The 26,129-nt window shown below is 41.1% G+C and overlaps 1 protein-coding gene across 1 annotated transcript in view; it reads right to left on the bottom strand.

The window, feature by feature from the left end:
• The window catches only part of GRIN2B (glutamate ionotropic receptor NMDA type subunit 2B), a 420,579-nt gene that overhangs the window by 281,644 nt on the left and 112,806 nt on the right, over nt 1-26,129 (bottom strand). The window contains exon 4 of the mRNA XM_074325986.1: nt 22,228-22,656. Coding sequence (XP_074182087.1) covers nt 22,228-22,638 — 411 coding nt within the window. The 5' untranslated portion in view covers nt 22,639-22,656. The remainder of the gene's footprint in view (nt 1-22,227; nt 22,657-26,129) is intronic.

Raw genomic sequence — 26,129 nt, 5'->3', positions numbered from 1 at the left:
TCAACACGAGGCCAAGGAAAAACACCTTGAAAACACCATTTTACTGTTTGGTACATTCTCCAGAGTACAGGGGAGTGCGCACGCACACACATACACACACACACACACACACACACACACACACACTTTTCTAAAATTTTGGTTGACATCAGATTTCTGATTGCTATGAGTATATCTTCCAGTCAACTGGGTCCACATCAAATACTTCTAGGGGCCATTCACATTTGATCCAGTTTTTAAATTTTCCCAATTTTAATGGATGATCAAATCAAAAGTTTTTTCAAATATTTTTTTTCCCCTTAAAATGTCTGCACCTTCAGGTTTTCATAGTATATTAAATCAGTGTCACAGGACTTTTAGGAACACTAGGAAAGCTATTAGAAAGTGAGCACTATTTAATTCTAAGAACACTTAGAAGTTGATAAATATTAAATAGCCAGAAGACATCGATTAGGGCTAGAAGCGCCAAAATCCCAACAGTCACACAAGATTATGTCTGTTTTTGAAAGAGGCATTTTTTTAAATAATAGGTACAAGTTGCAAATCTATCAAGATCCTATCATTTGCTAAGTCCAATACAACTCGGATTTTTATAATTTGTTTGCAGCAAATCACCAAATCTCTCTGAAATGTGTCCTGTTATACTGGCATGCATTTCCTTCTGTTTGTGCCTATGTGTTCTATTTACACTGCCCAGTGTAAAATGATGTTTAATATCCATTTTAAAGCCAATGTTATCAAAATATATTTTAGCCTACATTCAACAACTGTGGAGTAGGCCAAAAACCTAGTACATTTTCTCCTCATTATCACCTCGGCAAGAGGCCCTTGCCAGGATCCGGCTAGGAGGCTTATATCTGACAAAGCTTAATGAAGTGTTAATGAAGAAAAAGTGTCCGAGACATTCTGGCCTTTGTCAGAATAGGTTTCTGTGTACCCTGGTGAAAAGCTTTAATAGTGGCTCTCTTTTCTCCCCAAGAGAGGGCAGATAAGGTTGTAGGTTGTAGACTTGGGTTTGCCATCTTTTGCTTGAATGGTGTTGCATTTTGTTCACTAATGCTGAGGTTTACTCCTTGTCCTTATTTAAAAATTCCTCTGTGTGGGCCTTTACCCATGAACTCCCCACCCTAGATGCCTGCCCAACCTTTCCAGTATGTCTGGGTTCTTCGGCACATAGACTTAACCACAGCTTCTTTTTCTCCCCCTGTAAATAACTTCTTGATCTTCTCCAGTCCCCTCTGAGCTCTTCAGTCAACTTAAATCTCATCAGCCAAGGTCTACAAAGAATTTCTAGAACCAAACCGTCTGCATTCTGTTGGACTTCCCTGTGCTGACCTGACACCATAGATTGCTCACCACCAGTACACACCCTGCAGTGTGGTTTACCTAGTTCTTGTTTGTAGATTAGGGGCCAAAAGAACTAGACTCTACTCTTAGACCGGCCTCATAACATTTCGGTCTTTGACATATCATTTAATTTCTTAGAGTCTTAGTTTTCTTATGTGGAGAATGGGAAAGATAGTTATAATTACCTTCATGTCTCAGAGAGATCACCTCAGGCTCTCTTTCCCATCTTGCACAATTGTATCAAATGAAGACAAAATATATAAATTCACTTTTAAAAGTGTCATATATTATAAAATGTAAGATTTGGTTATATTTTTTATCTCCCACTACACACACTGTGGAGTTTCTTTTTGGTCTCGGTCTTGCTTTTCCTTTGCTTTCTTTCTGGAAGCCTCCCTGTTCGTCCAGTATGAATCCCCAGTTGCACACAAATTTTCATGAATACTTTAGTTCTTCTGTCCTAAGGATCTCAGTTCAAGGAATGCTTTAAGATGAGAAGTAGAAGGGGTATCTCAGGGCACCTCTTTTGATGAAAAGGAAAGACCTATCTGTAGCTTATAGGTAGTTGGGAAACATTGTTTCCGTAGCTTTCATTGTTCACTGAAGAGTCTCAACCAGACAGAATTTACTTTATCAAAATTTGCCTTCCATTTGCCTGCCTGTAATTATCATAAACTCATACAGTCTCCAATATATAGGTATTTTACCACATAAAGTCCAAAAGTTCATTCAATAATAGTTACTTTTATCGATATCTGACAGATTAATTAATACACTTTTAATCAACTATCTTGTACCACGTTTAGTGCAGATACAAGAGAACCTGGTTAAAAAAAAATGTCATTCCCTCTAATTTGTCGTCCCCGTCCTAATTTCAACTTGCCCTTGTCACTCACCTCTAGTTAGGAGAAGGGAGAGACAGCAATTCATTATACCATATTATCTGCTAGACTGTGAGCTACAAGAGAGAACTGGTATTATTTGAGGTGAAAGTATCACCAGAAACTGACCTGGTAATCTGAAAAATTAGGCCAACTCCAGGAGAGAACTGGGGTGTGGCCTCAGGCGAGTCACTTAATCTTTCTTCGCCTCAGTGTCCTCTACCATGAAACAAGGGCATTGCACTAGTCTCTGAGATTCCGTCTATACCGAATGGTCTTTGACATGGTATGTAGCCAGATAACACACTCATCCGAACTTTTGTGAAGAGGGAAGCACTAGGGTGGTGTGAGGATGAGAACAGGGTGCTCCGTTTCAGGAACTCTCTTTCGCTTTTTCACTGGATGTAAAAAGCTGTAACATTCTCTTTGCAACCTTCTTCATGCAAAACCTCAAAATCTATCAGAAAGGATGCAGTTTAAAAATTCATAATTTGACAACACGTTTTCATAGTTTTCCACTGTTCCTCATTTGCTTTGTTTACTTTTAATCTGCTCATGCTGACTCATATACTTTTCTTTGGCTTCTCCCTATTCCGTTGCTCACCTCACCATCACTCAACACCTTCTACTCTTAGAATCGTATCAAAAACTTCTAGCAATGCATTATCTGCCTGGTTATTGTAGCTCATTGCTGCACACTTTTCGTGATGGCCTCCCAAATCCTAGTTTATCAAATTTGGTCTTCCTCATCTAATTTCTGTGCCACTTTCTCCTTCAGAGAAATATTATGCATGCTATAAATCCCAATCCCTTCATTTCTCAGATGAAGAAAGTGAGATTAAGGGACTTGACCAGACAAATAGGTATGGTTGGTTATAAAGCAAGGATGAGACCCCAGCTTCCTGACTGTGTAGTTCAGTCTAGGCTCTTTTCACCGTAACCCAAATTGCCACTAAATGAATAATTCTATTCCACGCCATAGAGTAACCAGAAGGAGATTAAAGTCTTTCACCACCATCATCACCCAAAATGAGCAGTAATATTCCATCCACTATACAGCCTATATGATACAAAATGATTTTTTTAATTAGCCCCATCCGTCTTCATTGATTCAGATATTGGTGACACGTATCTTCCATTGCCTATTGTGGGTTTTTTTCTCAGTTCGTTGACAAATGAGATTAAGCTTTCTATAGACTCTTTACAGCTACATCCCCACCTCAAACCCACCCTTTTCTTCATATCAAGTATGCCTGCTCATATGCACCAACCCTACCATCATCTAGTGCAGCCAGTGCTATTAAGATCTATGTGGAAAAAGTAATTAAATCATTTTTGTAATTATTCTCTCATGCTTATAAATAATTAAAAGCTGCACATTCTCCCGGAAGCCACGAAGGGCCCAGGAACAGTGAGTGACAAGGGTAAATGGATCAGGAAACGTGCCTTGGGAAGGAAGTAAAATTGAATGAGAGGCTGATAAAGGAGAAAGCAAGGAACTAAGAATGAGGAACGGGCTAAGAGAAGCACAAAACATAGAAGAGAACAGGGGAAGGATGGGGAGGGGAGGGAAGAATAGGGGAGGGGAGAAGAGAGGGGAGGGGAGGGGAGGGAAGAGGAGAGGAGAGACATTTCTAGAGGCATTGGTAAAAATAATAGGACAATTAAGAAGAAAAACAATATAACAAAATAGACCTAGTAACTGAAGAGGAAGAGAAAGGAGTTCACACAAAGGGAGGCTGAAAAGAGGCCAAACCTGTGTTGCAGTTGTTATTGTTATCCTTCTTTTGCAGCTAAGGAAACTGAGTCACAGAAAAGTTAAGGAACTAGGCTAAAGTCACAGAACCAATAAGAAACAGAGCCAGAATCTGAGTCTGATCTGGCGGTCTGAGCCTGAATTCTGCCATGATATTGAAATCAAACTCTAGTTAGACCTTTATAAACATAAAATGTGAACCTACAATGATCTCAAAATAAAAATATAACTTGAAAAATATATAACATTCTTATTGATGTCCTTTATTAGTAAATTAGCATTTTCCAGCCACATCTCCGTAGCCACACCTCCACTGTGACCTAGGGTCTGAACATGGAAGGTGGTGGCTGGAGGTCATTTCTGCCGTGAAATGAAAGAAAACTAGCAGGGTCCTACAGAGTTGGGAACCTATATCCTTAACTGGCCTCATTAACCGCCAGTTCTAACCAACTGAACCAACTTGCCAAACACTATAAAGCTAACGTTTGACAGCCCAACAGTCAAGAGCAGACCACCTGGGAACTTTTAACTATGCCAAGTGCGAAGGTAGGTCATTGAGGGACCGGGACACTGACAGGATGAAGCATGAAGATGGCTGCTTGTGCCACATAAAGCGTAAATCATGTGGAAGAGTGGGTCACAGGAGACAGGGGAGAGGATGAGGTGAGAGAAGGACAGAGAAACAGAAACCAGAAATGAGACAATGGGGAGCAGAGAGGAGGGAAAGGAGGACAGAGAGAAGGAGAAATCCAAGAATCTAAGAGAGGGAGAAACAAACTAGGGCCCAGACACAGACTGGTTAGGAGCTGAGTCTCTGGGGGCAGTAAAAGGCAGCTAAGAGTTCTTAGTGCAGAAAGTAGGATGTGGGCCCTGTCTACAGTATGGAAAATTAAAGCAGCCTAGAGTTCACTGATTCATGTGGGCTTCCTACTTCTACTGGTTTCTCTTCTACCTTGCAGAAGGAGCTCCAGAAGGCCTTCTGCCCTAACAGCCACAATGCTCTTCAAGGCTTCAGAGTAGGTCCTGTGCTGTCGTCCACAGCTCAGCCCCTCTCAAGTGGCGTCCTTTACTGTTTCTGTCTGCAGAAAGGTCTCCCAGGGGAGCCTGACCTTGCGCTCGGATGGGCGAAGCTCCCTGTGAATGGCATGATTGGTGGGGGTCAGGAAAGCACTTTCTGTTTTAAATATATATTTCCCTTATGGCCCAGTGTGGTATCTGAAATTCCACTAGTAGAAATTTCTTCCTGAGTTAAAATACAAATGCCCTTGGAAAGGGTGACACATCAGTTGCTCGGCTCTTATTTAGGCTCTCCCAAGGACTCAGTTTTTTAGACTGTCTCCAGTTTGAAATGAAACAGGGACCTAGGAGGACATACTAGGGGGCTTCATGGAGGACAGACCCAGGACTGAACCACATGGTGCTTCTTGGGGAAGTTCCACCAGTGACCACTGCAGAACGTGGGTGCAGGCCAGTCAAGAGGCAGAAAAAGAACACCGAACGACTAAAGGAGGTGGAAGTTGTCAAAAGCAGAGAGAGCAGCACAGGGAAAGGGAATTTCTAAAATGATTAAAAATACATTCTTTTCTAATTGCACACTTTTTCCTAGGGCTCACCATCGAGCTCAGGATAGATGGCAAGGGTGCCCATGATCTCTACTTGGAAGTCCCATAAACACAGAAGAAAATCTTGTCTAAGTCCTAATACTAACTCCCAGCAGACAAGAAACCAGCTCCGGGTTATTTGCAACTCTTTCTTACAAGCTCAGAGGTCCCTACTATAACAACTGGGAGCCTCTCACTTGGATCACAGTGAGCACAAGAGTAAAACACACCAAAGGATGAGGAAGTGCCCTTCCGCCAGAGCACAGAGTTACACCTGTGTCCAAATCTCCCTCTCTGCTTAACAGACTCGTTTTCATAATAATCACTGAACTGGTCTCCAAGAAGAACAGAAATGACACGAGTAACTATTCTAGGTTAGTTCTCTTTCTTGAACAATGAAACTTCCCCTTGGGCACAGAGACTGCAGGGAGAAATGGGAGAACTTACAGAAGCCCAAAAGCCACATTACTTTCCTCAGTAAAATTAACCACCAATTTAGTCTCAGAGAACAACAGTGATCAGAGAGCAACGCATTCATCAGAAAGCCATTCCTCTCTCTTAGCTTCTTTTGATACAGATGAGCTGGACATCTCTGGGAACCTGGTATGGCAGGCAAGCCGAATGAGAACGGGGACTCTGGCAGCTGCCCTTTCTCTGCACCCTGCAGAGCAGCCCTATCTTGGGTCCTGCTGCTCAGCCTGCACCCCTATTTGGCCTGAGAAAAGCCTCCAGGGGCTACATTAGTACAACTGGAGCTGCTGCTTTTGCTGCCTTTGGGCTACTTCAACCTATACATGTCCAGCCATCAGTTCCCCACTCCTCCCCTGCCTGGCTCTGGGACCTATGCACTCATACTTCCTGCCCAAATTCCCATATCGCTGGGCTCCAAACCCAGGACACAGATCTTCTTTCCTGCTTTCATTATCAACTTCAGCTTCTAGAACCATCCAGAGTAGAGACCCTCTGTGATCTCCATTCAGAGGAGCTGTGGTGGGGAGGGCTCTGGCAGAGATTCCAGGCAAGCGGCCAGCTGGGGCCAAGGGGAAGAGAATTATTCACAGGATCACAGATGTTAGAGATGAAAAGAACTTGCAAAAACACATCTCACTCATCCATTCCACCTTGCAATGTAGGCTGTTTTCCAAGAGCATATGGCCTGTTCTCATCTCATTTCAAAGGATCTATCATTACCGACAAATATGTACTGAGTGCGTCTTGCGTGCTCCGAACTGTCCCAGCCACGAAAGGAGACAAAGGGGCTCTCTTCCTTCAGAAAGGGCTCTCACACTGCGTGATAAATTTGCCCCTCTGACATGCACTGACTGAGCCCACCTAGATATCTGTCCCTCCAGCCGGACACAGATAACTTTCACACAGCTGAAGACTACTCTTGCACATAGACCTCTGGTCATCTGATCATCGGGGAAACTGACAAGGAAAGTAGGTGCTGAAGGTCCAGCAAAAAAGTGGTACAGCAGGAAGGGGCTGAGGACAGAACCAGTGAAGCGGCCTTTGGGTAGCACCTCTGGGACTCGTGAGGATTTTGTTCCAAGGTCACCGCAGTTACAGCTGATCTCCTAAGAATGCTCAGGAAGTAGGCAGAGAGGGTTTGCTCCGAGACCTACAGTCACCCAGAACAGTGAGGCAGAGATACTCTTCCTTCTCTGTCAACTTCTCATCTGCTGAGATGGAATCTTAGATTGATGGATATCTGATTCCACTTTCTCCTGAGACACAGTAAGCTAGAAAAAAATATTCCCCCAATCGCAGAAATGTGACTGAAGACTTTGATCAGATCCAGGAGTCAAACCCCAGGGCATCCACTTGCAGACGGACTGGTTTGAGGGTGTAATGTCTGCCTTAGACTTGGGGAAGGAACTGGGCTCCTGGGCAGCGTCATTCCCAGGCCCCCCAGACTGGGAACCGGCCCAGCAGTCTTACACACCCACATGTGTCCTTCTCTTCAAACGCTCTTTCCCTGTCTACTTCTTGTCTACATCCCACGCTGCTCTCTCCTCCAGAGCTATTCTCTTGTGCTGAATGTTTAGGTCCTAATCAAAATCCATTGGGAGAGGGAGGAAACCACTTTGCCCAAGTTCCAGCTGGCTGCTGTTTGGACAATTGGGATATTTCCTCCCAGACTAAGCTAGATGCCCCGAGAAGACCATGTAAATGAAAGTTCAAGGAGAAAGTGTAGCATGCTGCCGAAGTCCACGGGTGTTAGTCAGACAAGGGGTCCCCTTTCCACATGGCCACTACGAGTGTGTGACCAGGGACCAGTTACTTTCCTTTCCAATCCTCAGTGTCTTCATCTGTAGAACAAGGAGAATATTCCTACTGCCTAAATCATAAGCTCCTTTAAGGGTTCATTTGGCACAGACAGGCAAAGCACAATCTCATATAAAGTACAGCACTAACATGTAGCAGGCACTTTTTTTTCATGGGGGGAATAGAATGAAGCTGACGCTTCTGAAATTCTAGCTCTAGCCTACCCTGGTTTCTTACTAACCAGGGAAAATCCAGGATTCAAAACACACCCAAAAGAGCGTGTTAATCGATTCTAGACTAAGACACTTAGCCTGCACTCCAACTGAAAGTCAGTGACAAGAGGTCCTTGAACTTGACATCTGGTGGTTGATTGTCCCGATCCCCAATTCCATGGCCTCTACTGCGCATTTTCACACTGTCCTCTCCCTTCCATTTTCCTTTGCTCTCCTCCTCATCTCCTTTAGCTTCTTCTCCTCTTTCTCCTTCTTAGTCATTATTAAGCAGCCACGTGCATATCCTGCATTGGGGACCATAATAAGAAAGTCCAACGGATAGAACCTGATCCATCACAAAACTTTATAGCTTAAACATACCCTGTCCTATTTGCCAGCGGTTCCCAAACCTGCCAGTACCTCAGAATCCCTTGGGGTAACTTTGTGAAAATAGCAATTACTGGGGCTTTATTCCACACCTATTAAATCAGAATCCTTGGGAATGGGACCAGAAAATCTGTATTTAAAATAATAATAAAATTTTAATACTCTTCTGTTGATTCTAAGGTCCACTCAGTTTAAGATCTACCATACACTATACAACTCAACTACAGAAACTATCAAGCTCCTTTCCCCCCTTTCTTGACGTCTTTGACGTCCTTCATTCTCATCATCCGCTCAACTTATTATGTCATGCAGCTTTATTTTTTGACGATTAACAATATTTGCTTTTATGCGAGCAATGACAACACCAGAGTGGTGAAAGAATGAAAAACAAAGGGGTTGGAGTGAGCTGGAAGGACTATACCGACATGGATCTATGAGGGCAAAAGAAGAAAGGATACCGACAGAAGGCAGTGGGAATAGGGTAAGCAGGGGGAGTAGGAGAGAAAGTAGGTGGCAACAGCATACAGACACTACAGTGAAGCCTGGCTTCCCATGAAGTCTGTTGTCCTAGCAGCAATGTGATACTGAAAAGTAGAAGAATGCTGCTCTCTATAATTCTGGACCACGTGTTGTCAAGGCAATGGAATGCATCCAAGACACATGGTGGCAGCCCATGAGGACTTGGGGGTATGCCAAGAATCTTCAGTTCAGAGTGGGCTATACTGACAGGTTGTTCCACTACACTGCCTCCCACTGTCAATGCCCACTCCCCTCACCCCAAAATCTTACCCCGGCTGCTCCATTTCCTGTGGCGCTCTTCTCAGTGCCATTACCCCCATTTGGAAAGAGGAAATTACAATAGGCTGCAACAATGTAGATATAAGTCCAGGAACTGGCCATGGGACACTGATACATAGGAACTCTAACAACTCAAAAGGAGAGGCAGCTATTTAGAGTAAAGCCAATCTATTGCTTCCATCTGCCTATATTGCTTTGCTAATTTGCAAGTTTGTAAACAAATTTTGTAAAAACCAGAAAACAAAAAAACTGCATAATTCATAGCTATATCAAAAGGAAATGATGCCTGATTTAAGAGGATTTTGTATTTCAGTACTACTAAAAAGAATAATAGTAGCTATAATTCAAAACCACGTGTGTCCCTGGAAGAGTAATGAGTCCTTTAAAGGTTATTTCATTTTATTTCATAATAGTTCTTCATGGTTGATTAACCCCATCATACAAATGAGAATAAAACAGATCACACAAGCCACACAACATGGCAAGAGGTCACCCAGCTTCTGAAAGGTGGAGCCAAGACTCAAAATGGCTCCCAGGTATATATTCCATCCGTTATACCAACTTCTTCCTCTGAAAAGATGCTAAATCAAGTCACATCACTCCCTTCTTACATCTAGAATGAAATTTAGAAATATCCTACTCCGTGCCAAGACTCCCAGGCCCTGGAGTACCCTTCCTCCTTCCTTCCTATCATTGCCCGCGTTGCCCACCACCCTCCAACTCTACTGACCTTCCTGCTACTCATCACAAACAAAAACAACGCAAACCAAGCATGTCCACTTCAAACCCTTCACACCTGCTGTTCCCTCTGCCAAAACGCTGCTCAGCTCTTCACACAGGTTGACCCTTCTCATCATACAAATCTCAATGCTACCTCCGCTGAGACCTTCCCTGACAAGCCTCCCTAAAATAGCCCATGCCACCCCTTCCTGCTATTTTTCCTAAAGCATTTACCACTACTTCAAATAATGTTGTTGAATTTATGTTTGTTTATTGTCAGTCAAGGCACCACGAGGACACGTCTCTCTCACGGACTGTATCTCCAGGACCTTGAACAGGTCCTGACACTCAGGAGATGTCTAACAAATATTTTTTGAAAGAATGAGTAAGTAAATGAGAAAGGATGTTGTTTGCTAACGGAAGTTTCAAAATCTCTTGCTACTACCTTTGGAAACTTAATTACATTGATTAAATTTAGTTGGTGACACTTTGCTGATTAGCATGTCAGATGAATTGCATAGTTTATCTTTTGAAATTAAAAAAAAAATGTTTATTTCCTTCTGCTTCCTTCTTTGAAAGAGGGCTAATAAAGTGAAGCCCATCACTGGCACCCAACTGCTTTGTGTGATACAAGTTTTGTTCTGCCAGCTCAGACCACACTCCTAGCTTGAGACAACTAGAAAGAAAGTGGACATGAGTGTTGTAACCCGAGAGCTGGGTGCCACCTTGTCGATTGCTGATATCTGGCACCTGTGAAGAAGGAAAAAAAGGGTCATCAAGATAGTGGCTTAGAGAGTGATAAGGAATGTGTTTGCCTGTAACCAGAGATTAATCCTACCATCCATTGTCATTGGAGTTTAAAATACTTTTCTATGAATTGCAACTGTCATCTGCTGTACTGAAATAATCCATACATCCATTTAATAAATATGTATGAAGGCCCTACTATGTGCCAAGCTATATGTTAGGATCTGGGGATATAAAAGTGAAAGACACACTCCCTGCCCTTATGAAGCTTGTAGTCTAGCAGAACAGACAGTTAAAAAATAACCTACTATGACTAATTGCAGTCATGATAAGGACTATGAAAAGCATAGAATAAAAGGGAATAAAACGAGAGGAAGCAGGGGCTCTGATCTAAGAGTGGAGAAGAAGAAAATCTGAAAACATGAGGATTTTGGATTGGGAGGGCAGCAGCCTCAGTTGACATGCACCATCCCGGGCACTCAAAAGGATAAAGACACCAGCAAGCACATCTGAACACACACACACACACACACACACACACACACACACACACACATGCATAAGCACACAAAAAGAGCAGCAGAAACAAAAACAAGCAGAGACAAGTACAGAAAAGGAGGAACTAGGGCTGACAGACTTCCCTGCCCCACAGTTCCATCAAGGCCTTAGCAGCAGAAAAGCTAAACAACGCAGACACTTCACCTTTCAGCACTGTCCCAGGCTGGAATGGCCCAGAATGTCAGAGTGCCACCACCTTTGCACAGAGCTCTCAAAGAGCATGCGCAGTTACCAGAGAACCAGGTGAGTTCAGACCATACTTCTAATGCCTTGTGTTTCTGTTTACATCACTCTGCCCACTCGTTCATTTATTCCATGGACACTTGCTGAATACCTCTCAGAGACTCACACTTACCATTCCTAGTATTTGCCAGGCCTTTTCTAAGCATTTTTCATAACTTTACTTACTAACCTTAAAAAATAGAGTCTACTTTTATCACCATTGTATAGCTGAGGAACCTATGATTCAGAGAAGTTAAGTGATTTGCCAAAGGTCACACAGTAAATGGTGGAGCCTGGCAACAACGTAGACAGTGAGATTTCAGAGTTCCCCCTCTTAACTATGGTGTATATATTCCTTTCCTAAGGCTGCCATAACAAATTACCCCATACTTGGTAGCTTACAACAACAAATTTGTTTCCTCATAATTCTAGAATCCAGGAGCCTGAAATCGAGGTCCTCAGGGTCTTGCTCCCTCTGAAGGATCTAGAAGAGGATCTTCTTCTTCCTTGCTTCTTCTAGCTTCTGGTGGCTTCCTTGGGTTGTGGCTAAACAACTCCAACCTCTGCCTCTCTTTACAAGGACTCCTGTTTATGTCCATGTCTTCTCCTCTTCTATCTCTTATACGTAAAGACATTTGTCATTGGATTTAGAATCCACCTGCCTAATCCAAGATGATCTTACCATAAGATCCTTAACTTAATTAATTCCATCTGCAAAGACCCTTTTCCAAATATGGTCACATTCACAGGTTCCAGCAGTTGGGACAGGGACATATTTACTTTTTTTGGGGGGGAGGAGGGAGGGCACCATTCAACCCACTAGAGTGTGTATCGAGAAAGCAGTTTAATCATTGTTAATTATTTAGTAAAAGTTAGCTGTTACTATGCATCAGATATTATGGCAGGGACTGGGAATATAAAAGTCAGCAAATTGTGGCCCTGGCCCACCATGAGCCCACCGAATACTAAATGAGACTGACAGGTAAACAAGACAGTTACAATGAAAGCATCAATAGGGCACAGGCGGAGTGAGAAACAAGAAGTAAATGAAGATGAGAGTCAGAAAAGGATTCACAGAAGTGCCGTGACTGCTCTGGAAAAGTGAGTAGGTGTTTCTGGGTGGACAAGGGACAGGGTGTTCTAAGGAGACGAAGTAACACTAAAATAAGCGCAGAGACGTAAAATGGCCAGGACCCTTCAGGGAGCTGTGAATAATTTAGTGTGGTTTGACCTTATTGTTCAAACAATAAGGCCTGGAGGTTAAGAGAAAATCCTGGAGAGGTGACTCTGGACCAGATCAAAGAGGATGTCATATTCCAAGCTGTGAGAAGCCAGTGCAGAGTTTCCAGTGCACGTCTAACAATCAGATTTGATTTTCTAAGTAATCACACAGGTAAGCTACCATTTGGCAGTGCAGACAAGAAAGGAATGTCAGTACCAAGGTGAGCGGAGTGTGTGGAGGGGAAATGAGGCAGATGACAGGCTTCCTTACAGTCTGTACAACGCTTGTGAGGGGATGGGAGTGGTCATTGATTCCCAGCCTGGTTAACTACTCCCTTAGAATCCCCTCTTGGTTTCTATAATGCTTCCTTTCCTTGTTCTTCTAGGTTCTCTTCTTATCTCTTTAATAATTCCATCTTAGCTCCTTTATTATCTCCACCTACTCTGGCCATCCCTCAAATGATGGTGAACCCTCAGGTTCTGTCCTTGACACATTTCTCTCCTCATTTCATTTAATTCTGAGCCATCTTTTATCTACCCTCCTGGTTTTAACTATTCTCTCTTTGCTAATGAGGCTCATATCTACTGTGGTGCCAAAAAAAAATGTAAACACATGACTTGTATTCATCTTTTGTTATTGGTATATATTATTACGATTTTAATACAGTTTTTTCCTTTCTTAAAATGTGTATACATTTTTTTGGCATCCTTTATCAATTTCGAGCCCAAAACACTCTCTTCACCTCCAGTCCCAAATCCAACTACTTACTAGACATTTCCACTTATAAGAAGACCCATCTATATTCTAAAGTCTACTCTTTCTCATTCCCACTGTCACCAAATCTGTGACAAATCTAATTACTTGTCATCATAATTGTTGGAATAGCACTAAAAGGGTCAACAGTGTTCAATGATGCAGAAGGTCAAGAACAACTTGAGAAATCCATTGGATTTGGCATTTTGTAGAAAGAGAGGTGAGGAAGTGAAAAACAGCAATTTCAAACTATCTTTTAAGGAGGTGAATGGTGAAAAGAAGGAGAGAAAGGATGGAGAACCCAAGTCAAGGAAAGCTTTCATGTTTGTTTGTTTATTAATCTGAGAAAGACTTGAGCATGTTCAATGAGGGTAAAATTGACATTTTCGGTAAGTCTATTCCAGACTGTTGAGTACTATCAGATATATTAAGGACACTTGACATGTGTGGTCTCCAGGTTCTAAGTGCCAGTAGCACAGGGACACACAGGAATAAATGCAAAACCAGGCATTATGACAGCAAAACAAAAAATCTCCCCCAATACATTTCCAAACGTCTCCTGTGGATCACTAAGCCAGAGAGAAGAGGACAGCAAGGAGGAATAAGCTACTGTGAGTGAATCGTTATCTAAACATGTTGGGCAAAATAGTTAACCTCTCTGATCTACAATTTCCTCATCTGTTAAATGGAAACAAAACACTGATAAATTCAATGAAAGAATTAAATAACATACATGCGTATAAGCTCATATAAGGTAACTAGCTCAGAGCTTGAGAAAAGTAAATGATCGATCAATGTTAGTTCACTTTCTCATTTTAACCTCAGAATAACCCATGATAATTTGGGAGTTCTTTGTCCCTGTAAAATAGAACTGCTGCAATACATTGTTTTGTGCTCCAAAAAACCAAAATAAAACTAGGCTTTAATATTACTCTCATGTATGCTGGACCCTTAGAATCAAATGTAATTTTGATGCTATATTTTTTCATTCTACCATAGAATCAAAATATAATTTTACAATAAAATGTAGATCTAACATCTAAGGATAAGGAAAAAAGAACCACAGAAGTCTCAGAGAGGAGAATGAAAATATACTCTTGGTGTAGAAAGCATAATCCAAGGAGTTGTTCAGCAATATCAGTGTCATCTATTAAAAATTACCTAGTGACACTTAATAAATTAACTGCCTTCCTGTGTCTATGACATATGGCCACTTCCTACCTGGTGCCTTTAATATCTCCCTCGTTTAATAATTCACTTTTTCTTACGAATTAACACTTCCAACCCTATGAGTGACCCTGGATTCAAACACTGTTTTCTTCTGCTATGCTTTCTTTTTTAATGCTCTTCACTTATCTTCATTGCTTATATCCTGTGTGTGTCAGTCTGTTGACATCACTGTATGTCTCTGCTTTGAAAATCTTGATAAGTCCCCATCATGTCACAATCAGTAATTGCATCACTATAGAGGCGGAACCCACTGAGCAGCCGTTTATCCACCAGGCCTAAAATGAAAGGTATGACCATCCCAAACTCTTCTCTTTCAGTTAATAGGAAAACATTAGGACTCCGTTTCCCTCCATGATTTAGGTAAGGTCTTCTATACGAAATACACGGCAGTGTACTCATATACTGAGGGCCTGCTGTTTACCAAGTACTGGGTACCGTGCTTCAGAAGGCTCACTACGAACTAGGTGTCATTTTGTCCCCATCTTACAAATGGAAATTTTGAGGCTAAGTGTTTCAAGATCACAACTGAAGTCACATGGCACAGAGCTCAAACCTGTTGGCTTCAGAGGCTGCCTTCTCTCCACACTGCCCCCACCTTCCTGTAGGCACAGCATCGCCTTCCTGGAGGATATATGAGAAGTGATGGCTCCTGTGTTCCTTTCTAGCACCAAGCACCTTTATTTCAGTGACTGCCTACAGCAATTTCTGGGGCCTCAGTTTGTTTTAAGCATTAAAACTGTACCCGGACTTCAAGTGGCCAGCCTCTTGAAAGCAACCTTGAGCTCCAATCTTAAAAGAGAGGATATATTGACCAAGAGGAAACATAACACACAGAAGCAGTTAGAAAGACTAAAATTCAGACAGTCTTGAGGGCTGCATCACAGCAATGTGTACAGTGTCTTAGAAATGCCCACCCATCTTCCCCCAGAGTACAGTTCAAGGAAGAAGGTAAAATGGGGGAGGAGTAACGGACCTCCAGGCAGGCAATTCTGTCCTTGCTTTTTTCTGACTTCCTCAGTGTATGGACTGGACGATTTAAAGTCAACCAAAGGAGTTTTAAAGTCAACCTAAAAAGTTTTAAAGTCAAACATACTTGGACTCAGATCATAGTCCCACTATTTCTCTACCGTGTTTCCCTGAAAATAAGACCTAGCCGGACCATCAGCCCTAATGCATCTTTTGGAGCAAAAATTAATATAAGACCCAGTCTTACATAATATAATAATATAATGTAATGTAATGTAATGTAATGTAATGTAATGTAATATAATATAATATAATATAATATAATATAATATAATATAATATAATATAATACTGGGTTTTACATTAATTTTGATGGTCCGGCTAGGTCTTATTTTCAGGGAAGCATGGTAGCTATGTGACTTTGACCAATGTACAGAAACTCTCCCAACAACCAACAAAATCATACTACTTGCCGCACAGAACTGCATAAGAATTAAAATGGTCATTAAAATCATGCCTGGCACAAACTTAACATACTATATTAGTTTCCTTATCCCCTTGCCTTTCCCACCTCTATATCTCAACTCTCCTCATCCAAGAAATGCTATAACACCATAGTTTGCCATTGAAGTATTCTGTCCCAAGGAATACCATCTGACAAACAACTAAACGGAAGGTAAGAAACTAAAAGACACCAAATTCGAGAAGGAGCACAGAGTAATGTCTGAGTAGCATAGCGATCTTGGTCTCAAGATTGTGTTGCATATGGAAACCCATATGAGCAATTGGAAGGCAATAGTCTACTTACAGTGTCACACACTACTGCTGGCTCATCTGCTCTCTCCAAACACACTGTCATTAAGCGTGTGTGAGGTGAGGGGTCGGGGAGTAGTAGCAGGGAGAGAGAAAGAAGAGTAGGGGCCATCTTCCTGGCCCCCCTTGGATTACAAAATGTGGCTCTCTGCACAGAAAATGAGAGTGCTATCCAAAGCATCAAGTCTCAACCAAGCAAGTTAGAAAGGAAAGAATCATAGCAATGGACTCCAGAGTAAGAATATTTTCACATGTCCTTTAATGAGGAACAAGATACTGAGTATGATGCATTTTTCAGCTAGTATACTTCACTCTGACCAAGCCATTCATTGCCAGACCCTGACCCTTTACTCAGTATACCCTTTTCTCTTCCATTCTTGCAGGATTGAAAAATGGATTTTGCGTCCTCTTGCCTGACCTACTATAACTCACACTTTCTATTTTCTTTCCTACCTCCTGCCCAAGCCATTTTCATTGGTCCCAATGCCAGTAACACTTGTCAATAAATCTGTCTTTCCCTATCACCACTCCTTATTTCCCTCACCTAACGTTATAGCAATTTCCTTCACCTAACTGTACTGATTGCACAGTACTTTTCCAGAATTTTCCACATATTTTATTTCATTTTCTTTGAAAATGTAAAGTGGGTAGAGCAGAAAACAAAATTTAAGTCTTATAAACTATAAACTAAGTACCATGTAGCTTAACTGATTTATTTGACCAATTTCCAAAGCTCAGGAGAATGGAGACTAAAATTCAGGACTTATAATTCTTAGTTCAGTGCTTTTTGAGGCAGAACCATATAAATAGAAAGCACAGGTATTTTGGGGATTTGAATCCCAGCGCCATTGCTCATAAGCTGTGATATCCTGGATTACTTACTTAACCTCTCTGAGCTAAAATCTGAAAAGCCATGAAAGATTTCAGCAAGTCATCAGAGAAACTTTCTGGAAAAAAATGGGAACACATCTAGCTTTAGTTCATTGTCTGGATTCACATGGGCATCCTAAGTCCAGCGTCTCAGGAAGAATAAAAGCAATTATAACACGACAAAATAAAACAGATTTCTTATGCTCAGGTGGGGAACTGCCAAAAATCACCTCATACATTTTTAAACTGACTGTTTATTATTCTAAACAGTCTTATTACAAGCACCTAGCAGTTCTTCCTTCATTAGAACTTTTCTATAACCAAACATGCCCTTTTGGGCTAGGGTGTGGCTGTATCACCGATGAGCTTCAACTGCCCTAGTGGAGCAAGACTAGGGCTCCCACCACCCTTCACAGCCATTGTAAGAGATATGTAATTCATCTCCAGTTCAGAAGTGTCTCTGTAATTGGCCGTGATGCTATTTGATTCCCATTATTTTCCTGTACCATGAAACTTCCCTATCTTCAAACTGTTCCATACAACCTTCAGCTTAGCCTACTGAGTGCTGTGCAGGACACTTAGTGAAGTTTGTATTGCTATATATTATCTCATTTAATCTTCAACAACCCTATGATGGGTTTATTATTATCCCCATTATACAGGCAAGGAAACCAAGGCTTAGAGTAAGCAGTTGGTAAGTAGTCCTGATCCCCACATCTCAGAAGTGATGGTTAAAACCCACTCTGACTCCAAATTCTGAGCTTTGAACAGCTGTACTCTACTGGCTTCCATGCTTCGTTTGACCATGGTATAACATTTGTTTCCTCATTGGAAAAGCAGAGCACTAATTAATGTTTGTAGTGATGAATTAGCATATGCAAAAAAGTGAGCACATACTATTTGACCAAATGCTGAACCTATGTCCTACTACTTTTGTCAAAAATCTTTCTAATCACACTGTCTTTCTTCCATCACAAACTCCTTGAATCAGGAACTTTATTCCTGCAATGCCATCTTCCTCAAGGACACTTAGTAAGTGGGTTTTATTTGATACAAACAAACAAAAACCAAGTTAAAATGGAGTGGCAATTACCTGTCCCCTAGAAGGGTGAAGCAAAATAGAAGGCTGATTTATCACCCTTCAGAGGGTGACTATATCTTAAAGGCTGTGCCTCAAACGCAATGAAGCTGTATTTCTTAGATTTTCTGTATCAGTTCCACTTCCAAATGTTTTGTCCTATTGCCCCACAGTTGATTCATAGCTGTCCAACTCCTGTGTCCTCATTCTATGTTTGTAAAATGTGCTCATGGTACTTAAAAATAAACTTCTATTTTTAAAAAAAAAAACTGATCTTCGAATTTGAGGTGTTTTATTTTTGAAACTTGCCCCAAAAGCTTATTTCTCTGAGATCTGGGAGACTCTTTCTCCTTGCCTGTGTACGTTCTCTGCACAGCTCCCTGAAATCTTGGCCCTGCTGCCCTCAGTCCTGGTGGTTCCAGCTGCAGCCTCCTGTGCAGTCACCAGCTACCCGGTCGGGAATCTAACCTTTATGACTAAGCCTCCAATTTTCTGGCTTCCATGTATCAGGACCTCCTTTTTACTTCTTTTTCCTTTTTCTACCTCCCTTTTAGAAACTCTTCTGTCCAGGTCAAAAGTCAGTCAGATATTATTTAGGCTATTTTAGGAAACTGCCTAAAAATCATTGCTCACCTCCCTTTTTAGAGGGAGAGGGGAAAAAAAGATAAGATGGGATATTTGGGTGTGGTTGTAAGAGGGGGAGGGGATGGGGAATGACATTAGGGAGACTCTCACTACAGTGACCTGGAAGAATCCACCCCACTGGCTTCAGTCCTCCCTTTCCTCCTAGAAGGAGCAACCAATGGACCCGCTACCAAATTATGCTACACCTAAGCGCTACACCATTTCATATCCTCATTCATTCTCTCCTTAGTCAGCTTCCAGTATTGCCATTATGAATCAAGGGACGAATTACTTTTATCCAGATAACATCCATCGCAATGCTATATCACAGAGGGAAAAGACAACAATAGAAAAGTATGTTGAGCATTTTTTCATACATCTATTGGCCATTTATACTCTGGGTGGTAAACACACAATGTGATATATAGATGATGTGTTACAGAATTGTACACTTGAAACCTATGTAACTTTACTAATAATTGTCACCCCAATACACTTCAACAAAAAAGAAAAGAAAAGAAAGCTATGTGAGACCCTAACCAGCCTCTCCATTTTCTTGAGAGGCAATGGAGCACGTGGCCTTTGGAGCCAGCAAGCAGTGTTGAAGTCCTGGCTGCCACTTATTAGCTACATCATTTTGGGTACGTTATTTAACCTCTCTGAGCCTCAGTTTCCCCATCTGTCAAATGGAGATAAATAATACCCCTTAGCTCACTGGGTTGTTAAGAGTATTAAATAAAATAATGCATGCAAAGCAGTATGTACCCAGCATATGGTAAACACTCTAAAGCACCTAGAATACATTAGTGAACAAAAGAGTCTTTCCACATGGTCTGCATTTTAGTTAACATTATTATATTTTGCATTTGTTAGAGACACAACAGAGAAGAAAGTAACCAGTTTAACCAATAACCATTTGTACTGGGGGCGGGGTGGGACAGGGTGATGGTGGACCTATTTAGATGGACCTAAATAGGTTGCAAAATAGCCTATATAAAGGAAAAAAAAAATCATTTTCACCTGTCTTGCTCTCAAAATAAGTAAACACTTATTTCTGATTCAAAAATTTGGCTCATCCATCTTGCCATTTTTCAGGGCCATATTGTGCCCTCAAATATATATTTGTGCACTGCTAAAATATAATTCATAAGGACAATGATGGTAACAGAAAGTCTACTTGATAGAAAAACTCCATAGGTTTTGCTAGAGTTAGTCTGTATTTTCCATTCTGCTTAAGTTTATGCCACTTCCCTTAGCATGGGCTCCTCGTGCCAACATTTGACTCTAACATCTTTGTCATTCAATATCTTCCTCATATGTTACTGAAGTTCCTCCACTCAGTACGTCCCACTTGACCTTTCCTGGATTGAATAAAGGAAGTTCCAAAACAGGCACTAACGGTAATCATACAAGGTGATTGTACTGTTAAGCCCTCCACTGTTGTGGTTTTCAATTGGCCAAGCAGCACACTTATAGTGTCTATGCTAGGTTTTGAGGTGTCTGCAACCATCATTAAGCCTATAGCATGTCTCGTAAGCACAAAACCAAAGGTGGTTTTGAAAGTGATGTTAAGTGTAAGATGACAATGCAAAGGTATAAGCAATTTTTAAAATCCAAAATGATGAAAAACAATAAATACTGCACTTGTGGTAAAATAATCATCCTAAGATAGGAATAATTGTAAAGGACAATGCATGGTGAGAAGTGCTATACCTAAGCAATAAGCAATAAAGCAAGGGAAAATAATTTTAAAAATGTAAAAACGAAACATAACCACCACAGAGTACTTGCTACAGTTAGAAAATAAGCATCAATGTCAGATAATAGTTTGGCATATGACAATTAATTGAATATTAATGTAGGATAATGTAGGAGAGACTGGTATTTATTGGAGGCCTTAAGGCCTTAAAGTGGTTCTCAGCCTTAGTTGCACACTAGAGTCATCTGGAGAGCTTTTCAAAATCCTGAACCCCAGGAACTACCGTAGGCCAATAATCAGAATCTCTGGGGGGGGGATCCAGGCGCTGGTAGTGCTGAAGCTTCTTCAGGTGACTCTGATATGCAACCAAGATTCAAAACCATTGCCTTTCAGTCTAAGCTTGGGGAAAATGCAGCTGCTACTGGGTGTATGGATTAAATACTATTCAAATGCACAGATCCAGGTGCGATGAGCATGGACAGCTGAACAAGAAGTACCACAGTTTGCAGTGTATAATGTGCACGTCTTTGCCCAAATTTGTGACAAAAAAATAAGGATGCACAATATACACAGGTAATACTAATTCTGTATCTACATAAATGTTTTTAACTCTTTTATTCATGCTTATGAGTTAAAAATGTAACTCTAGAAATCAGTAACGATGTCCATATGCAAAATAATACCCTGGAATACGATCATCAGTTTTGTTGAACTTACGACAAACTTGCAACCATGAAGAGTTCTTGGCCTTCTATGATGTGTAAATATCATCAATTTGTTACCGATACATAAAATTTCTTGTACTTTTAATCTGTTCTTGTGTTTTGTAATTATTTGTTACATAAAATTTCTTGTACCATATCGTTAAAAAATAAAGCTAAAATTCCTTTTTAATACCAAAAACAAGTACCTAAAAGTAAACAAATAAAACCTTGAATTTAAAAATTAAAGCGAAAGATTTTTTTTTCCCTGAAAGTTTGAGCCAAAAATGTGGGTGCTCATTATAGACAGCAAAATATGGTACTTCTCTGACATTGTATCTTCAAACAGAGAAATTACCTGCCTCAAAGGAGTTTTCTTTTTATATTCTTGAAGCTGGTATCAGTGGAGAACATGTATTACCAAGGAAGAATAGAGCACACCTTATTTTAAAGTTTTGAAGGAGCTATTCATATGCATATTTGAAGAAAATGTATTACGGAGCTATAAACTTCAATTTCTCTTAGTCATTTCAGTGAATCCATTTGCAAACAAAAGAACATACAAACCTAATCAAAATTAGAGGAGTTCAAGATACCAGCATCTTTTCCTCACTTTTGTCTCTAAGTGATTGGACTAATTCCTGGTCTACCAATCATTCAGTGCATTCTGGTTACTTTGCATGTATCATAATTAAGTGTTGCATTAAAAGAAATGCATCATTTAGTTCTCCATTCAAACCACCCCAGACCCTTCTCACTGCAGCCCGCTTTTACCTTATCTGCCATTATCATAGAGGATCCCCCGTGGATGCCCAGGATGGGGGTCAGAGTCTGGGCCGAAATGAAGTCAAGGATCTGGGCGATGGCTTCCTGGTCTGTGTCGTCAGCAAACACCACCCCCTGGATCTTCCGGTCAGACATGAGATCACAGATGCGGGTGATGATGCTCTTTGGGTCGGTCTCGTTCATGGCTACCAGCTCCACTCGGGGCACCACAGAGAGATGGTGGAAATCATCTTTCTCGTGGGCATCCTTGATGGCCACCTCGTCTGAAGTGCCCACGAGGATGACAGCAATACCAATGCTGGGCGGGCTCTTCTGAGAACGAGCTCTGCTGCCTGACACGGCCAGGACGGCCAACACCAACCAGAACTTGGGAGAACAGCACTCGGCTCTGGGCTTCATCTTCAACTCGTCGACTCCCTGAAAACACAAAGGCAAAGTGGTTAAATTACGAGCTGTCTTTGAAGAGGCTGGGTACCGCAAGTCAAGGGCTGATCTCCTTCTACTGATAATCAAACCCAGCTTCTATCTTCTAGGTTAGTCTCTTGTCTCTCGTGTTTGCTCAGGAGAATGAGAGAAAAAACAACTTTCAAAAGCATCAGAAATCCTTAAGCAAGACAATAAAAGATGCTATTGCCATAGCCATCAGCAACAGAGATGAATGAGGCAGAGAGGATGCAAGTGGTCCAAGCAGTCATGCTAAGTGCACAACCACAGGAGTCTCCAAGAGGGTGTCTTGCTGTTGCTGTGTGATCCCTGGCCCTCCTATCATGATCCGTCCTTGAACTGCTCAGAGGCCAGGCAAAGAGAGCCGCAAAATGGACTGCGCAGAGGCTAGCAACAAAACATGGTCAGGAAAAGCTGGGTATAGAGAGCTACACATACGAGCCCCACATTTGCACTGCCTTTACTTCGTGTTCACCTCAAAGAGGACAAGAGCCTGAACATTCTTCAGCAACCCTTTTATTATAGTATCTGGCTTTTAATACTAAATAAACAAAACAACCAATATGTGGGCAGTACTTTTAAAAACATCTCAATTGATCCTTATAATAACCCAGAGGGAGGCGAAATAAGAAACATATTATTATCCCCATTTTATAGCTGTTGAAGCTAAGGCTGGAAGAAGCTAAGAAGTCCAAAACAATGAATCAATTAAGTGAAACTAATGAATGAATCTAGATCTTCTGAATTTTAGGCCAATTTGTGTTCCACTGAATTACACCACACTGCCTCTCACATCATCCATTGTTACAAGGAATAGTTTTATTCTGATTTGTTTATGGATCAAAATCTGGTGATTTGGACAAATACTGTTGATATCTGCAGTAATGTTAGAGGCAGTTTTGAAAAATTTTCCATGGTATCCTAGTAGTGACTTCCCTGAAAATGAGTGACTCCATATTCGCATTCAATGTGCCACCTTTTACCTACAACAAACTCTTGCCTTTTTATTTTGACATATGCCCCTAAGTCTTACACATGCACAAGACCGAAGACATACCTCTGTAAGAGCTGGGTAAGTTCTCTTTACATTTCTCACCATTCTCCAAGAGCTTCTCTTATTTAAACAGAACTAGTCCAGCTTAGGTCATTTTGATCTGTTTTAAATAATAATTTATTGTACCTGTATTATATGCTGTGTACTGTGTTAAGCATTTCCTCATATGCAATCTCATTGAAACCCTGTAAATTAGTCATTTTATCCCCATTTTTCCAATGGAGAAACTGAAGCTCAAAACAGTTACGGAATGTTCCCAAGGTCAATAAAGGCCAGCATGCCAATACAGAAACACAGCATTTTTATACTCCAAGGAAATAGTCTACAAACTGCACCCAAAACCAGAGCCAGCGAATCTCATTCTTCTCCAAAGAGAGAGCGTAATCAAGGATTAAAATGCTGCCTAATATCCCCTGCTTGTTTGGGGAAAAAAAAATTTTTTTTAATTGACATATTAGGGATCCAAAAGCTTTGTGAGTTTTTAGCTAACAAAAGAAAACAATGATGGTGTTGAATAAATAAATACCGGGAAGTTTTCAGGCTGAACAGACTAACTGCAAAGGGCATTAATGATTTGGGAGTAAAATGCTGGGGACATTTTGTGGCTAAAGAAGCACAAAATCCAATCCAGTTCTTGGCAGAAAACATTTTGGAACTCTCGCTGTTGTAGTCATCCTTCCACATTGCCAAGAAGGAGACCTGTATTGATCGCCTTTTCTAGCTCCTGAGACTAAGACGAGTACCTCGGTGGTTCACCCCTAAGCAAAGTTTACTCCTGACACTTTTCTGGTCTCTGTGAAAACAGAGAATGACTACATGAGCCCTGGAAGCCCACGGTGCTGAACTGTACCCAGTCTTGGGGGTTAGCCAGGGCCTGAGTTCCTCCTTCTAGAACTTAAAGCATAGCAGTAGTACATAGAGTTGAACAGCACCGAATATTCAGAGGTAGACAGATGAGTTTAGCAACTCAGAGAGCTGTTAGCAAAATACTAACAATAATAGTAATAATAATAATAATACTCTGTTCAATTTCAAGGACTGGTTGTCAAGGAGAACTAAAAGATTTAGAATTTGGCAAAACTAGCGGCTAACTTCATTCCAATGGGACTCTCATCCCACAGTTACAAGTCACTAAATCAGATTCCTTCACAATGAAAAGTTGTTCCACTCTGCCATGACAGTTTATTAACTTTAATGCACCCTACACTCTTCCACTTTGAGGTTTTATTTGCTCGCTTTAAAATGTCTCTTGTGTTCCTCTATTTCTTCTCACACAATATATTACACTTTGTTATGCAATGGCTCGTTGTGACGCTCAAAGAATAGAATCTGGTTTTCCTGAGCATTTCTTTTATACTCAGGATAGAGCAAAGCACTTTACAAAGCAATACATTATGGGAGATACCAGTAACAGAGAGAGTGTGCGACAAACAAACAAGCAGCTTTGAATACAAACTCAATTTCACACATTAAAAGGGGGTCAGTTGAGAGACAGGATGTAGTCCAAGATATGCACAATGGTTTTGCTCCCTTCCTTGGTCAAGTCTTAACGCACCTGATCCGTGAAGCTTTGCCCCCTCCTCTCCAAGGCGCTTTACCCTCCCATGGTAGAACTGAGCATTGTTTCCTTTTGGCTGTCATCACAGGCTGTATGTGTCTATCTAAATACCTCTAACAGTATATTATATGATTACATGTCTGCCTATCTTAACTAGTTGGTAATCTCCTGGTGGGCAGGGACCGTTTCAGTTCAGTAAGCATTTCTTGAGTACCTACTACCTAGCAGACAGACACTGTTCCCGGTGTTGGGGAATGCAACAGACACAGGCTCTACCCTCCCAACCACAGTGTAGTAGAAGATACAGATACACAAAGAAGACCCTGCTCATTTCTATTTAAATTTGGGGAGCCCAGCAGGGCCTCATATACAATAGGGAATGACTCCATAAATGGTAGCACTGAGTTTCTACCACTATAAAATTGTCAATATTTGACCATGTTTACCTATAATAGTAATCTGTTTTATATATTATGTATTTATATGGTAACATATCACCTTTAACTTTGCAGGACTCTCCAAGAAGGGGTCTTACTGTTGCCAGACACTATTATTATTGCCGGGTAATTTTCATTTTCAGTGTTAAATCGCATATAAACATTTTAAGTCATAATCTTTTCTTATATTACAAGTAAGGAAACTGATCTTCTGAGAGGTTAAGTACATGACCAAGGTCACACAGCTAATAAGGGATGTCATCAAGTTTCAAACCAAAGTTGTCCCCAAAACCCTTGCTTTCTCCATTCTGTTGCCTCTCAGTATAATATGAGCACATGAAAAAAATGAATGAAAAAATGAACAAATGAATGAATGGCATTGCCAACCACAAACAAA

This window comes from Rhinolophus sinicus, linkage group LG02, assembly GCF_036562045.2.
Source record: "Rhinolophus sinicus isolate RSC01 linkage group LG02, ASM3656204v1, whole genome shotgun sequence".
NCBI classification, from domain to species: Eukaryota; Metazoa; Chordata; class Mammalia; order Chiroptera; family Rhinolophidae; genus Rhinolophus; species Rhinolophus sinicus.
Note: the sequence above shows the minus strand (reverse complement) of the source record. Positions and strands in the feature narration are given on the sequence as shown.